General features: G+C 48.1%; 1 protein-coding gene across 17 annotated transcripts in view; it reads left to right on the forward strand.

The window, feature by feature from the left end:
- Positions 1 to 15,474, forward strand: part of LOC144508040 (striatin-interacting protein 1-like) — a 47,717-nt gene that overhangs the window by 15,284 nt on the left and 16,959 nt on the right. For 9 of the 17 annotated variants that reach the window (XM_078235762.1, XM_078235776.1, XM_078235767.1 and 6 more), the window contains 7 exons: positions 1,614 to 1,682; positions 2,318 to 2,424; positions 5,601 to 5,728; positions 10,012 to 10,194; positions 10,582 to 10,790; positions 11,222 to 11,287; positions 13,000 to 13,063. In XM_078235762.1, coding sequence (XP_078091888.1) covers positions 1,614 to 1,682; positions 2,318 to 2,424; positions 5,601 to 5,728; positions 10,012 to 10,194; positions 10,582 to 10,790; positions 11,222 to 11,287; positions 13,000 to 13,063 — 826 coding nt within the window. The remainder of the gene's footprint in view (positions 1 to 1,613; positions 1,683 to 2,317; positions 2,425 to 5,600; positions 5,729 to 10,011; positions 10,195 to 10,581; positions 10,791 to 11,221; positions 11,288 to 12,999; positions 13,064 to 15,474) is intronic. The other 8 variants (XM_078235763.1, XM_078235780.1, XM_078235768.1 and 5 more) reach the window with 1 other exon arrangement.

Consider the following 15,474-nt stretch of genomic DNA (forward strand, 5'->3'; position numbering starts at 1 on the left):
TGTACTGTTTCTGGTTTACATAAATTGTCTGGATTCACAAGGTATTAAACCAATAGGGATCATAGAGTTCCAGTGAAACAATTTGCAAGTGTACGGAACCAAAACAGGAAATTCAAGTCAGTGTAAGGGCTTGGAACTGGAAGAGAAGTTTAGGGTGCATAATGAATGTTACTGACTTAACCTAGGGCAGTGACGTGGGGGGGTGGAATCTATTGTAACAATAAACTTAGCAGTAACCATATCCAATCACTGCAGAACAGCCATTTATAAAGGAAATTCCACATTGAGCCATGAGTTTATGTTTGATGCCCTGTGTTCTGTTTAGAGCAGATTACTTTGAACAAGACATCCAGCCACTCGGGCACAAGGGAAATGCTCAAAGCCTCAAGAAAGGCCACAGCGCTCATCCCTAGAGTCTATGGAATGAGTCATGAGGAAAATTTGGAAAACTCCTCAGCTTTGAAAAGAGGTGATTGATGAGGAGAGAGGCTGGAATTGCGGATAGCGAAGAGCATTGTCGGGCAATACAGCAGGATATAGATAGGCTGGAAAATTGGGCGGAGAGGTGGCAGATGGAGTTTAATCCGGATAAATGCGAAGTGATGCATTTTGGAAGAAATAATGTAGGGAGGAGTTATACAATAAATGGCAGAGTCATCAGGAGTATAGAAACACAGAGGGACCTAGGTGTGCAAGTCCACAAATCCTTGAAGGTGGCAACACAGGTAGAGAAGGTTGTGAAGAAGGCATATGATATGCTTGCCTTTATAGGACGGGGTATAGAGTATAAAAGCTGGAGTCTGATGATGCAGCTGTATAGAACGCTGGTTAGGCCACATTTGGAGTACTGCGTCCAGTTCTGGTCGCCGCACTACCAGAAGGACGTGGAGGCATTGGAGAGAGTGCAGAGAAGGTTTACCAGGATGTTGCCTGGTATGGAGGGTCTTAGCTATGAGGAGAGATTGGGTAGACTGGGGTTGTTCTCCTTGGAAAGACGGAGAATGAGGGGAGATCTAATAGAGGTTAACAAGATTATGAAGAGTATAGATAGGGTGAACAGTGGGAAGCTTTTTCCCAGGTCGGAGGTGACGATCACATGGGGTCACGGGCTCAAGCTGAGAGGGGCGAAGTATAACTCAGACATCAGAGGGACGTTTTTTACACAGAGGGTGGTGGGGGCCTGGAATGCGCTGCCAAGTAGGGTGGTGGAGGCAGGCACGCTGACATCGTTTAAGACTTACCTGGATAGTCACATGAGCAGCCTGGGAATGGAGGGATACAAACGATTGGTCTAGTTGGACCAAGGAGCGGCACAGGCTTGGAGGGCCGAAGGGCCTGTTTCCTGTGCTGTACTGTTCTTTGTTCTTTGTCTTAAAGAAATACATAAGATAGGAAGAGGATTCTAAATGTTAATCCTGAGCACAGCTTCACGTTAAACCAGGAGTGTAGGTCAAGGGGAAGCAGATATAAATCCAATTGAGGACTGATGTCAGGGAGCATTTCTCCAGACAAAGAAGTGATGAATACCTGGACTGATGCACTGTGGGATTTGACTGTTACCTTGTTAATGGAAGTTTGCAGCCAGATCTAAATGTAACTCTGTTTAAATGCAGTAACAGCCAGGCGTGCAGCAGTTCCCTGAGAAAACCAGCCATATCCCTCGCGGATAGCACTGAGCTGAGGTAAGAGTCTTTTCTTATTGTGTTGGTGCCCGCACAAGAAGTGATAGCATGTGTCTTTAAATAAGTCTGATACTTTTTGAGTTCCATGGGAGCATGTTTAGCCATTGCCCACACGTGTTCCTAATCCCCGCTTCATCTCCTGTCCAGGAGGCACTGGCTCACATTGTGCTGGCAGGCACCATGTGGTACTTGGCCCAAATCTACTTCTGTCAGGTGTGCCCATGGACCGAGAGTGTTGCCAGACTGCTTCTCCAGCTAGGCATGATCCAAACATCCACACGTTCCCAGATTCCTGCAGGAATGGCTGGGCAGCCGTTGAACAGTGGGCAAGTGGTTACTGATTCCAATTTTTTTTTGATTCCTCTAATGACAGATTTTTGGAGTCAGTTTTTGTGGCATTTCCATCCTATTGGCCAGGGTCAAACTTCCTGCTCTGGCTGAGACATTCTGGCTGCTTTACTGATTGACACAACCCTTTAAATGGAACTAAGGAAGAGCTTTAATTCTGCATTTCCCTGCTGGCTATTGAGATAATGTTTCCTCCCCAGCCATCTCCATTAGTGCTCTGCTGTTTGGTGTTTGTATGATGCCAGTTTTATCAAAGTCCTGACTTTAGTGCGTGGCTGATATTCCAGGGTGCTGCTCAATATAATGTACCTGATGGTGGAGATCATTCGCAGAGAGGGGGAGGATGACAAGCCAGAGTGGAGTTCAGCGAGAGACGGATTCCGGACTGAACTCAGTGAGTATAGTTGCAGCTCTTCCTGGTGAGAATTGATCAACTAATCCGACTGCCCCTCCGTGTTACAGCTTTCATCTTTTTTTGTAAAGACGGATTTGTGTTTTGTTTTATTTTATCAGATATGGGTGTCTCTAGCTGGGCCAACATGTGTTGCTCATCACTAATTGCCCTTGAGAATGTTGTGGTGAGCCACCCTCTTTAACTGCTGTCGTCCATCTGGTGCAGGTACACCCTCAGTGCTGTTAGGGAGGTCACTCCTACCAATACTATCATGAGAAGATGCATCTGCAACAGCTAGATTGTTGAGGTCAAGGTCTAGAATGTTTTTTCCTCTTGTTGGTTTCCTCACCACCTCCTGCAGGCTGAGCCTAGTAGATATGTTCTTCAGAATTTGCCCATCTTGGTTAGTTGTGGTCATATTGAGCTACTGTTGATGGTGGACATTGAAGGCCCCCACCCAGAGTTCATTCTGTTCCTTTCCAATCCTCAACATTGATGCTCAACATTGAGGAATACGGATTCATCAGCTGAGGGAAGGTAATAATCAGGATGAATTTTTATTTTCTTTGAATATTTTCCTTTACCAGATATGAAAATATTGAAAATAAGGGTGGGCCAGCTGTTTTGATGCTATTCAAGCATCATCCAATTGGGTAATAAGATTTTTTGCTTTCCAGTTGGTGTAGGAAGGCAATGTGCCACAAGGATCAGGAGGAATTTCTTCAGCCAGAGGGTGGTGAATCCACAGAATTCATTGCCACAAAGGTTGTGGAGGCCGAATCATTGAGTGTATTTAAAACAGAGATAGATAGGTTCCTGATTGCTAATGGGATCAAAGATTACGGGGAAAAGGTGGGAGAATGGGGTTGAGAAAATTATCAACCATGATCGAATGGCGGAGCAAACTCGATGGGCCGAATGGCCTAATTCTGCTCCTATATCTTATGGATGGATGTGTTGGCCGCTGAGTGGCTGGAGTAGGGGGTGAGGCCGGGATGTGATTAAACCCTCCAGGAATATATTTGATCACAGTTGATGTAATCCTAACATGTTCCCTGAGATCTAAAAACAGAAACTAGTGCAAATGTGCAGTGAGCCAGTCAGCATCTTTGAAAAAGGGCAGGTTTTTGACTAACTGGGTGTGGACCCATCAGCTGACCCCCTTGAGAGTTCTGGTGAAGGGGTATGCAACCAAAATGTCAATAGTCAACCTCTCACTCCACAGGGGTGCTGACTAAACAACTGTGTTTTCCACATTTGGTTTTTATTTTAATTTTGGATTTCCAGTATTTGCTGCTTGTTTTCACAGGCAATGTGGCTTGTTGGGATGAGGTGAGGGGTGGGGGAAAGAAAGAGAGAGAGAGAAAGAGGCGAGAAACTGTGTTAACTGGTTAAAAATAAATGTAAGGTGCTCACTGCAGGGATTTAGTCCAGTTACATCAGTTATAAAACAAGTAATGTCCTGGATTTTCTGTCTGATAAAAGTTGTATTCTCTGAGGCATTGACCCAGAATTTGGGAAGACATAACCAGGACACAGTGTTGAGACCAGAGCCTATGAATCGTAACTAATCAATCTAATAAGGAATTCAGTCAAAGCCTTTTTATTAGAGTGCCTTTAGGAATGCAGGACTTGTTAATTGTATCCCAATTGATTTTAATGATGTGCAGTGGAAGGCATAAACTGGCGTTTTACTTGAGCATATCGAGGAGGCAGTGGTGTAGTGGTATTGTCACTGGGCTAGTAACCCAGAGACTCGGCACAATGCCAGATGGTGAAATTTGAATTCAATAAAAAAATCTTGAATTAAAAGTCTAATAACTATTGTCATTTATTGTCTACTAATGTCCTTTAGGGAAGGAAATCTGGCCTTCTTGTGACCCCCGGATCTGTAGCCATGTGGTTGGCTCTTAAATGCCCTCTGAAATGGACGAGCAAGCCACTCAGTTTGAGGGAGAATAGGGATGGGCAACAGATGCTGGCCCAGCCAGCAATGCCCACATCCAACAAATGAACAGGGGGACAAAATATAAAGAAACACTTGCTGAAGCTGTGGTATTATTGAGTTAAGAGGGATATGCTTGTAATGTTTAACTCTAAATAAATGAGTAAAGATTGGCCCCAGTATTGTCCTTCAACGACTGGCTTTCCAGAATAGATCAGAGCTCATTACCACATTGAGATAAATAGCACTGCTATTTTTAAGAAGCTAAATAAGTTTGAGAGAAAGGAATTGACAGATATGCTGATGGGGTGAGATGAAGTGGAGCAGGAGGAGGTTCGTGTGATGTTTTGACACCAGTGTTGACCAGTTTGATCACTTAGCCTGTTTCTGTGCTGTAAATACTCCAATGTAGCTTTCAATGTGTTCCTGTGAACCATGAACTTTAAAGTTAAAACTTTTCAACTGTGGTGTGATTTTCCTCCCCCTCCCCACAATAAAATATGCTTGTTTTTGGTGTCCCTGGGTTAGGGATGGCAAAAATCAGCTAATCTCCTGCCCCGATTGCTATCCAGTGGCCTCTGCCAATCCTCAAGTTAGGGTGAGGTCTGGCTTGTTTATGATGCACCCTATTGCTGAATAGCTATTTTCCAGGCTCACCCGCATGAAGGTTGATCACTTTGGGATTCAGGAATTTAACTGACACACTCAGAACCAAAGCACAGCATGATTCCGAACTTGGTGTTGATTGGTGAGCTATTCGATTGCAGAGTTCTTGTCAGCTGAGTCCTGCCATGTCCTCGCTGTGATCCAATCTTCCAGCAGGCATCCCAGGGTGGTAGGCTGGTGTGTGCCTCTATCCTCCCCCTGCGTCAGGCCATTTCCACTGCAGCCTGGTCCAGGCTGAGACCGCTGGTTTGTGAAAAGATGTGAGGGTGTCTATCCATTGCTGTTGCTTTTTAGCAATAAGTGCAGGACTGAACAAAATAGTAGGATGATTCAGGTATGAATTTGAATGGGATTCATTCCCTCTTTCCTGCTAAAATATTCCCCTCCCATCTCCCGACCAACTATCTTGTGAACTTGCAGATAATCCGGAGCTGATGTTGCAGTTGTATGAATGGAGTTTGTAATTGAAATGGTTTTAGTCCTAGCTGGCTCAGACTGTTTCTCAGTTAGTTGATGTGGTAGGTTAAGTATATCCTGTGTTGATGAATTGCATCCTGTTCCTTAGGTTCCCTGGTGTATAATGGTGAGCCCTTTGCAGTACTTCTGTTCTCATTCGTTAATAAATACTGTAACGGGCACACTCCACATTGCCCCATTAAGAAGGTCTTGTTGCTGCTCTGGAAAACCATTCTGGTAGGTCTCAGTGCTCTTTCCGTTGTGCTTTTCTGTTTAATTCTCTCTAAGTTTCAGATTTACTCATTCTCAGCATATGCAAAGGCCAGTGTTTAAAATCCATCCTTAGCTGCTGTGGAGAAAGTGATAAGGAGGTTCTTTGAGCCGCTCAGTCTGTGTGGTCCACTCAGTTAGTGAGGGAGTTCCTGGATATTCATCCAGGGACAGTGAAGGAAGAGCCGATGTCCAAGTCAAGACGCAGGGAAAGTTGCAGGATGGTGGTGTTCCCAGGGAATGCCCTTGTCATTTTAGGTGGCAGAGGTGACCGATTTGGGAGCTGCTGAAGGAACCTCAGTGAAGTTGCTGCAGTGTGTTCTATCGATGGTACATGCTGCAGATAATTACTCTCCCCTACACTTCCATCCCCCCCACCTCGCTGAGTCCCCCATTCCCCCCCCCACCTCGCTGAGTCCCCAATTCCCCCTCCCACCTCGCTGAGTCCCCCATTCCCCCCCACCTCGCTGAGTCCCCCATTCCCCCCCCACCTCGCTGAGTCCCCCATTCCCCCCCCACCTCGCTGAGTCCCCCATTCCCCCCCCACCTCGCTGAGTCCCCCATTCCCCCCCACCTCGCTGAGTCCCCCATTCCCCCCCCAACCTCGCTGAGTCCCCCATTCCCCCCCCAACCTCGCTGAGTCCCCCATTGCCCCCCCAACCTCGCTGAGTCCCCCATTGCCCCCCCAACCTCGCTGAGTCCCCCATTGCCCCCCCAACCTCGCTGAGTCCCCCATTGCCCCCCCAACCTCGCTGAGTCCCCCATTGCCCCCCCAACCTCGCTGAGTCCCCCATTGCCCCCCCAACCTCGCTGAGTCCCCCATTGCCCCCCCAACCTCGCTGAGTCCCCCATTGCCCCCCCAACCTCGCTGAGTCCCCCATTGCCCCCCCAACCTCGCTGAGTCCCCCATTGCCCCCCCAACCTCGCTGAGTCCCCCATTGCCCCCCCAACCTCGCTGAGTCCCCCATTGCCCCCCCAACCTAGCTGAGTCCCCCATTCCCCCCCCACAACCTCGCTGAGTCCCCCATTCCCCCCCCCAACCTCGCTGAGTCCCCCATTCCCCCCCCCAACCTCGCTGAGTCCCCCATTGCCCCCCGCAACCTCGCTGGGTCCCCCATTCCCCCTCCAACCACGCTGAGTCCCCCATTTCCCCCCCCAACCTCGCTGAGTCCCCCATTCCCCCTCCAACCTCGCTGAGTCCCCCATTTCCCCCCCCCACCTCGCTGAGTCCCCCATTGCCCCCCCACCTCGCTGAGTCCCCCATTGCCCCCCCACCTCGCTGAGTCCCCCATTGCCCCCCCACCTCGCTGAGTCCCCCATTGCCTCCCGCAACCTCGCTGAGTCCCCCATTGCCTCCCGCAACCTCGCTGAGTCCCCCATTGCCCCCCCAACCTCGCTGAGTCCCCCATTGCCCCCCCAACCTCGCTGAGTCCCCCATTGCCCCCTCCAACCTCGCTGAGTCCCCCATTGCCCCCCCAACCTCGCTGAGTCCCCCATTGCCCCCCCAACCTCGCTGAGTCCCCCATTCCCCCTCCAACCTCGCTGAGTCCCCCATTGCCTCCCGCAACCTCGCTGAGTCCCCCATTGCCCCCCGCAACCTCGCTGAGTCCCCCATTTCCCCCCCCAACCTCGCTGAGTCCCCCATTGCCTCCCGCAACCTCGCTGAGTCCCCCATTGCCCCCCCAACCTCGCTGAGTCCCCCATTGCCTCCCGCAACCTCGCTGAGTCCCCCATTGCCCCCCGCAACCTTGCTGAGTCCCCAATTCCCCCTCCAACCTCGCTGAGTCCCCCATTCCCCCCCCCAACCTCGCTGACTCCCCAATTCCCCCTCCAACCTCGCTGAGTCCCCAATTCCACCCCCACCTCGCTGAGTCCCCCATTGCCCCTCGCAACCTCACTGAGTCCCCCATTGCCCCCCGCAACCTCGCTGCGTCCCCCATTCCCCCCCCCCCACCTCGCTGAGTCCCCCATTCCCCCCCCCCCACCTCGCTGAGTCCCCCATTCCCCCCCCCAACCTCGCTGCGTCCCCCATTCCCCCCCCCCCACCTCGCTGAGTCCCCCATTCCCCCCCCCCACCTTGCTGGGTCCCCCATTCCCCCCTCCCCACCTTGCTGAGTCCCCTCCCCTCTGCTTCAGCTGCTGCTCCTTGCTGGAAGATGGTGCCACCACGAGCCTGTGGGGCGATTATAACCCAATCTGGTCCTGATCTTATCCTTGACTCAGATCTGTTTGCATGGGCCTTCCAGCAGGCTAGCTGTCAGGAACAGGATCCATGGGTGATTTTTTTTCCCACTCTCTCTGGGACACTGAGGCAAAATGTCCATCACCTTCTCCAACCCTGCTGAGATTGGCTAACAGTACAGACTGGGGTCTTGAATCTGGAATCCCGGATTGTGAAATGGTGGTGCCCCTTTAAATCCTTGCCTGGTCTCTTCCTGCGCTACCTAAGTCCACATAGTCCCTCTGCATTGGGTCACTCACTGACCTCACATTCCATCCGTTAGTAGATGCCTGTTTCGACCTTCCACAGCTTCTTCGCGATCTCTCTCTTCCTTGCATTCAGAAACCCTTCTCCTTCTGCATCTCTCAACACCCCCCCCCCCCCCCCCCACACCACCAAACTAGCCCCCTCTATGTTTTCACCCCATCCACTATTATTTCCCCTGAGTATAAAACACTTTGAGTTGGTTTCTTTGTAGGTGGGGAGTGCACCTTGTTTCATGCTAGTCTACCTCGCTCCATCACATGTATAAACCTAACAGAGTGAGCATAAACCCACTGCCAGCCTGGCTCTGGAGCTGGGAACTGTTCCTCATCTCTCCCTTCCAGTGAGGAAGCTTTGCTGTCCTGCTTGATGCCAGTGCTGTGCCGATATCAAACTTTTTCAACATCATCCCACAATCGCACAACCTACGGATTGAACCTGGATATCTACAAACTCGGTGGCACAGTGGTTAGCGCAGCAGTCTCACAGCGCCAGAGACCCGGATTCGATTCCCAGCTTGGGTCACTGTCTGTGCGGAGTCTGCACATTCTCCCCGTGTCTGCGTGGGTTTCCTCCGGGTGCTCCGGTTTCCTCCCACAGTCCAAAAGAAATGCTGGTTAGGTACATTGGCCATGCTAAATTCTCCCTCAGTGTACCCGAACAGACGCTGGAGTGTGGCAACTAGGGGATTTTCGCAGTAACTTCATTGCAGTGTTAATGTACGCCTACTTAGACACTAACAAATAAACTTTAAAACTCCTGTGTTCAACCTAAGTAATCCTTAAATCTCTGTCTGTGCTGTTGTAATTTGCTTAAATGCAACAAATCCAGTAAGTATTTAGCCTCCCACTAATAATTCAACATTATGCTGAGTGTTATCAGAGGGCCTCAAACTGCGTTGGTGCCCTGAAGTTGGGCACCACACACCTTGGTGCTTCTCTGTTACTTGACATTGAAACTGACCAGGTAGAACTCTGAGTCTAACCCTATTCCATCTGCAGTGACCAATCTCTCTTTCACTTGTTACATAGGAGCTGCGAAGGGAGTTCTTGTGGATGCAGAGAAATAGTCACAAATGAATTGTGCCTTTACTTTCTTATACAAAGTTTGTACATGCCAAGAGCAAGTGTGTTAATGATTCAGTTCTAGATATTAATGTAACTTTTCAGAGTATTCTTCATGAGAGATGTAGATGAATAAACCAGTCACTTTGTATCTGTGTACTATGAATAGGAAATTTTGTACTTTTATACAACACAGACGGAGACTATTCAGCCCATCAAGCCTGCCCCAGCTCTTTGGTAGTGCTATCCAATTAGTCCAACTCTCTCCATAACTCTGCGGACTTTTTCAACAGTTGATTCACTTCCCTTTAGAAAGTTATTAATGAATCTGCTGTCTTCACCCTTTACAAAAAAAACTGCTCCCTAAAAAATATTTCTCCTCATCTCCTCTCTGATACTTTTCGACAATTATCTTAGATCCGTACTCTCTGATTGCTTATCCTTCCGCCAGTGAAAATAATGTCATCTCATTTATTCAGTCAGATCCCATGAGAGTTTTAAATTCCTCTAACAAGTCATCCCCTAACCTTCTGTGTTCTAAGGAGAACAATCCCAGCAATTCCAGTCTCTTCACATTTGAAGCCTCTTGGTCCTGGTATAATTCCAGTAAATCCCGGCTGCACTTGCACCAAGGTGCGGGTTGTGCCTGACGCTATTAAATGTGTGGGGTCATTTAGTTAACCATTTTCCTTTGTTCCCAGTTCTGTTTTGGAGGCTTTGAGACAGTCCAGGAGCTAAAAATGGAAAAGCGAGCAAAACTGGGCCTTCCCCCGCTGTTGGAGAACAGTATCCAGGTGACACGAACCCTGCGGGCCACCTCTCCACCAGCATCGGCCATGGACATCCTGGAGCAGCAGCAGAAGAGAGGTCGCAGGGGCAGGAGGGTAAGACTTGTCTTCAGAGCTGCTGATCTCTGCCTGTCCTTCATGGGAACCAGGAGGAGGCCAATCAGCCCCTTCAAGCCAGTGTGGTCCATTCGGTTAGATTATGGCAGATCTATATCTCAACTCCATTTGCCTGTCTTGGTCCCATGTCCCAACTAAAATTGATTGTGCTTAGTTTTGAAAGAAAGGCCAGGAAGAATAAACTACCGGGAGGGACTTGGGATAGGTGGAACACATGCATGGATGGGGGAAGGAATGAGCTAACAGTTGGGCTGGGGGTAGGTGGGACATGTGTTGATGGGAGATGTGGGTTGGGGGAGGATTGGGGGGGGGAGTGGAAACACTCTGGACAGCTGGGAATTGTTAACCATCTGGTCTCACTGGCAGGTTCTTGTGAAACAGGACAGCCTGGACATCTACTGTGAGAGAGATGAGGCTCGGGAAGAAGAGGACGAGGCAGATGATGGTGACAGTGGGATTGAGGGAGAAGTGGACCCACTGGAGAGAGAGGCACTAATTCAGGACCTGCATTCCCCTGGACTGGCGCCAGAGAGATGGTTATTCCCTCGGTGCCTGCCTTGGGCTACTAAAGTCAGGTGTGTTATTATTTTTAAGAATTTTTTGTCTAGTTATGTATCTTTCTGTGAAGAACACTCATCTTCACCCATTCCTAATGCCATTTGACTTCCTCCTCACTAGTTCCCTCGAGGTGCATGTCCCACAGCAACAAGGGCTGCTCACCAGCTCCTGGTCATTACAAACCTTTTTGCGCATTGACTGAGCACCACAGCATCCCAGTGAATCAGCATTTACATATTTCCCTTCCCCCTCGTCCCCAGGAGATTCCACTCGATCTCTGTCCATTAATCACCCAAACCCCCTCAATGTACAGATTCCCCGAAGCAACGTGATAGCACCACTCCTTAGAAATGTTTGGTTTGTTTCCATTGTTTGCACATTCTCAGTTTAAAGTCTTTTTGTCTCTGATGTGAATGTGATTCTCAGTTCCCTTTACTCACTTCTGCAGAGAGAAGGACATTGAAGAGTTTCTGGAAGTCAGTAGGTGCAAGTTCATTGGATTTACTCTGGGAAAGTGAGTGAGAGAGTAGCATTACGTGTGTGCATGCACATTCTATGTATAACTATATGTATGTTTTGTGTTGTATATATCGGGTGTGTAACTGTATCTGTGTTTGTGTATTTTATAAAACTGCTAATTTTTTGTATGTCAGTTCAGTGACAATGGGGTCAATTTTAATAAAATTTAAAATGTGTGTCGACATCTGCCCGTCTCTGGAAGTACCTCCCTCCGCACCTGCCCAACACCAGGTGTTATATATTTAATGAGTTGCATGATTGCCTTAAGAGCCAGTCACATGATTTGGTGGTGATGTCATTAAGGTGTTGCAGAGGTTGCTGTCTTACTTTCAGTTTGTACTCTGAGCAGGCCAGAGCTCTTAGAATAAATCTGCTGTTGTTGTTAGATTGAGTCTACATATGCAAACCACATATTTTCTTTTTTGAGTAAAACCTACAGCCCCTAATATAGTTAGACATGACACCAGGAAACCTCGCTGCTCACCCACCTGTCACTAAGGGAATCTCCTTACTCACCCGCCCGCCACCCGGGGAACCTCCCTCCTTGCCCACCCATCACTGGGCAAAACTCCCTCCCTCCCTCTCTCTGCTTGCCTGTCACCAGCTGGTACTCCCTCCCCACCTGCCCAGTGACTGGAACTCCCTCCTCTTTACTGTTCTATTGATATAATGATTTGGACACGGGCACAAGAGAAATGACTCGGAACATTGTTATAGTTAGTGAGGCAGATTGTCAGACCGGGAGAACAGCAGTACACCAGAAGTAATAAGATTCTAAGATGGGTAGAGAATGCAGAGATCAGTGGCTGCAGTACATTGAGAGTATAGGCAGAAAAGACCATTTGAAATAGCAACTGTACCTCCGTGTTTTGTATAACAGACTGATTAGCAAATAAACAAGTGAAGTGGAACTTATGCAAGATAGGTCCAGGAGACTTCATGGTAGGGAGGATATTAGAACCAGGAAAAGGTACTGGGGGGCGATTCTTTAGAATGATACCAGGAATAAGAGGACAGAATTACAAAGAAAGGTTTGTGAAATGGGGCGTTTATTTAAACTCAAGCGGAGTGGTTCAAACAGAGGTTTTCTTAACTTTGTAAAGGTAGACAGTGAGATTGTTCACACTGGTTTGAAGACACAGGCTGAGAGTTAGCAGGAAAAGGATGAAGGGGAAATTAGCAGAAAGTCTTTCTGCAGCTATTAAAATATCTAACATTGGATTTGACTGTAAGAGAGAGAAGATTGATGGATAGCGAGAAAGGACAGTGTTGTGTGATTAGGGTGTTCTGATTGAAGAGCTAGCATGTGTGTGATGGGACAAATGGCCTGTTGCTGCAATAAACTTTCTGTGATTATAATTCTCCCCTGTGCATGCTCCCAACTCTGCTCAGTACGTAACTCTCCAATATTTTTTGTACTTGTAGCAAAGATAAACATCACCAATCATTGTGTCGCTGCCTTATTGATTTAAAAATATACACAAAGTCAAAGCTTTGTGTCAATACTCAAGTTCCGTCCGAACAAACGACTGGTTAGGTGCATTGGTCATGCTAAATTCTCCCTCTGTGTACCCGAGCAGGCACCGAAGTGTGGCGACTCAGGGATTTTCACAGTAACTTCATTGCAGTGTTAATGTAAGCCTACTTGTGATGATAATAAATAAAGTTTAACGACTGTTTAAAATATTTTCTGCTTTCTGTTTCCAGTGACACTGAAACCCTGGTGGGTTTGCCCAGACCCATTCACAATAGTGTGAAAACTCTGAAACAGGTAGGAGTGTAAACACTGAGTCTGAATCAGGCAGAGTTTTTATTAACACACAAAAGCAAACATTTTAGTGAAACAAAGATTGAAACTGTGATTTTCTTCAAAAATAACACACAGTGGACAAGCAAGAGGAAAGTCATGTTAAGAGAAAACTAAAAGCTGATTAAACGATTGCTGGAGATGCGCATTAGAGAAAATGCCAGTCACAAACCCTACTCTTAATCAAACTAAACTTACAACCACTGACACCACGTCATTGAGTATATTCCTGACAAGTGATCAATAGGTTTTTGGATATTAAAGGATAATGGGGATAGTGCGGGAAGGTGAGTTAAGTCAGGAGAGCAGGCATGATCATATTTATTAGTGGGGCAGGCTAAAAGGGCTCAATGGCCTACTCCAGCTCCTATTTCTTATGTTCCCATGTGCCTGGAGTTCCTTTAGAGATTAAAGCCCAGCCATTGCCATGGTGGGGGTGGTGGCGGGGAGGGTAGGGGTGGTAGTGCGGGGTGGAGGGGGGAGGTGGTGGTGGTGGCGCGGGGTGCTGGGGGGAGGATGGTTCATGTACCTCAGGGTGAAATCTATAAAATGCTGACACTCAACATGAACAATTTGCTGAATTCAGGGAAAGATTCTGGGCTTGTGACAAACCAGCAATAATTTTCTTTAAAAAAAAAGATGAACTAAGAAGACACAACCCCATTGGTAGAATGGCAAAATGTGGGGAATCATCAGTAAGATATTGTCTTCTGGACATGATAGTGGAGGAACAAAGCTCTGGATTTGTTCAACATACCCTGTACTGGTGAAATTAGTTTTGTTGGAAAGGATGAACCAATACTACGTGCCTTTGTGATGTTTCGGTGATTTGTTTTCTTGGGAAATCAAACGCTTTTAAATGTTTTGTTTTATCACCAAACTCCGCACCAAATTCTCTCGCTCTCACTGGGTCTAGTGCTGATCTGATGCCTCTCTCGGTCTGTGTTTTGTCTAGGACAGGTTTCTACATTCCCACTGTCCTATTTTTAGATCCAATATTGTTTACAGGCAGGAGGCAGGCAGCTTCAGAAATTCCTCACTGAGCACAGTCTGCAGTTACACAAATCGACAGACCCCTCTCTCTCTCTCTCATTCTCTCACTGTCTCTCCCGCTGTCTCTCTCTCTCTCTTTCGCTCTCTCTCTCTCTTTCGCTCTCTCTCTCTCTTTCCTCTCTCTCTCTCTTTCGCTCTCTCTCTCTCTTTCGCTCTCTCTCTCTCTTTCGCTCTCTCTCTCTCTTTCTTCTCTTCTCTCTCTTTCGCCTCTCTCTCTCTCTTCTCTCTCTCTCTCTCTCTCTTCTCTCTCTCTCTTTCGCTCTCTCTCTCTCTTTCGCTCTCTCTCTCTCTTTCGCTCTCTCTCTCTCTTTCGCTCTCTCTCTCTCTTTCGCTCTCTCTCTCTCTTTCGCTCTCTCTCTCTCTTTCGCTCTCTCTCTCTCTTTCGCTCTCTCTCTCTCTCCTCTTCGCTCTCTCTCTCTCTCTCTTTCGCTCTCTCTCTCTCTTCGCTCTCTCTCTCTCTTTCGCTCTCTCTCTCTCTTTCGCTCTCTCTCTCTTTCGCTCTCTCTCTCTTTTTCGCTCTCTCTCTCTCTTTCGCTCTCTCTCTCTCTTTCGCTCTCTCTCTCCTCTCTCTCTTTCGCTCTCTCTCTCCTCTCTCTCTTTCGCTCTCTCTCTCTCTTTCGCTCTCTCTCTCTCTTTCGCTCTCTCTCTCTCTCTTTCGCTCTCTCTCTCTCTCTTCGCTCTCTCTTTCGCTCTCTCTCTCTCTTTCGCTCTCTCTCTCTCTTTCGCTCTCTCTCTCTCTTTCGCTCTCTCTCTCTCTTTCGCTCTCTCTCTCTCTTTCGCTCTCTCTCTCTCTTTCGCTCTCTCTTTCGCTCTCTCTCTCTCTCGCTCTCTCTCTCTCTTTCGCTCTCTCTCTCTCTTTCGCTCTCTCTCTCTCTTTCGCTCTCTCTCTCTCTTTCGCTCTCTCTCTCTCTCTTTCGCTCTCTCTCTCTTCGCTCTCTCTCTTTCGCTCTCTCTCTCTCTTTCGCTCTCTCTTCTCTTTCGCTCTCTCTCTCTCTCTTTCGCTCTCTCTCTCTCTTTCGCTCTCTCTCTCGCTCTCTCTCTCTCTTTCGCTCTCTCTCTCTCTTTCGCTCTCTCTCTCTCTTTCGCTCTCTCTCTCTTTCGCTCTCTCTCTCTCTTTCGCTCTCTCTCTCTTTCGCTCTCTCTCTCTTTCGCTCTCTCTCTTGCTTTCGCTCCCTCTCTCGCTTTCGCTCCCTCTCTCGCTTTCGCTCCCTCTCTCGCTTTCGCTCTCTCTCTCGCTTTCGCCTCTCTCTCTCGCTTTCGCTCTCTCTCTTCGCTTTCTCTCCCTCTCTCTCTCTTTTCTCCCTCTCTCTCTCTTTCTCCTC

Source organism: Mustelus asterias, chromosome 19 (genome assembly GCF_964213995.1).
Source record: "Mustelus asterias chromosome 19, sMusAst1.hap1.1, whole genome shotgun sequence".
Taxonomy (NCBI): Eukaryota; Metazoa; Chordata; class Chondrichthyes; order Carcharhiniformes; family Triakidae; genus Mustelus; species Mustelus asterias.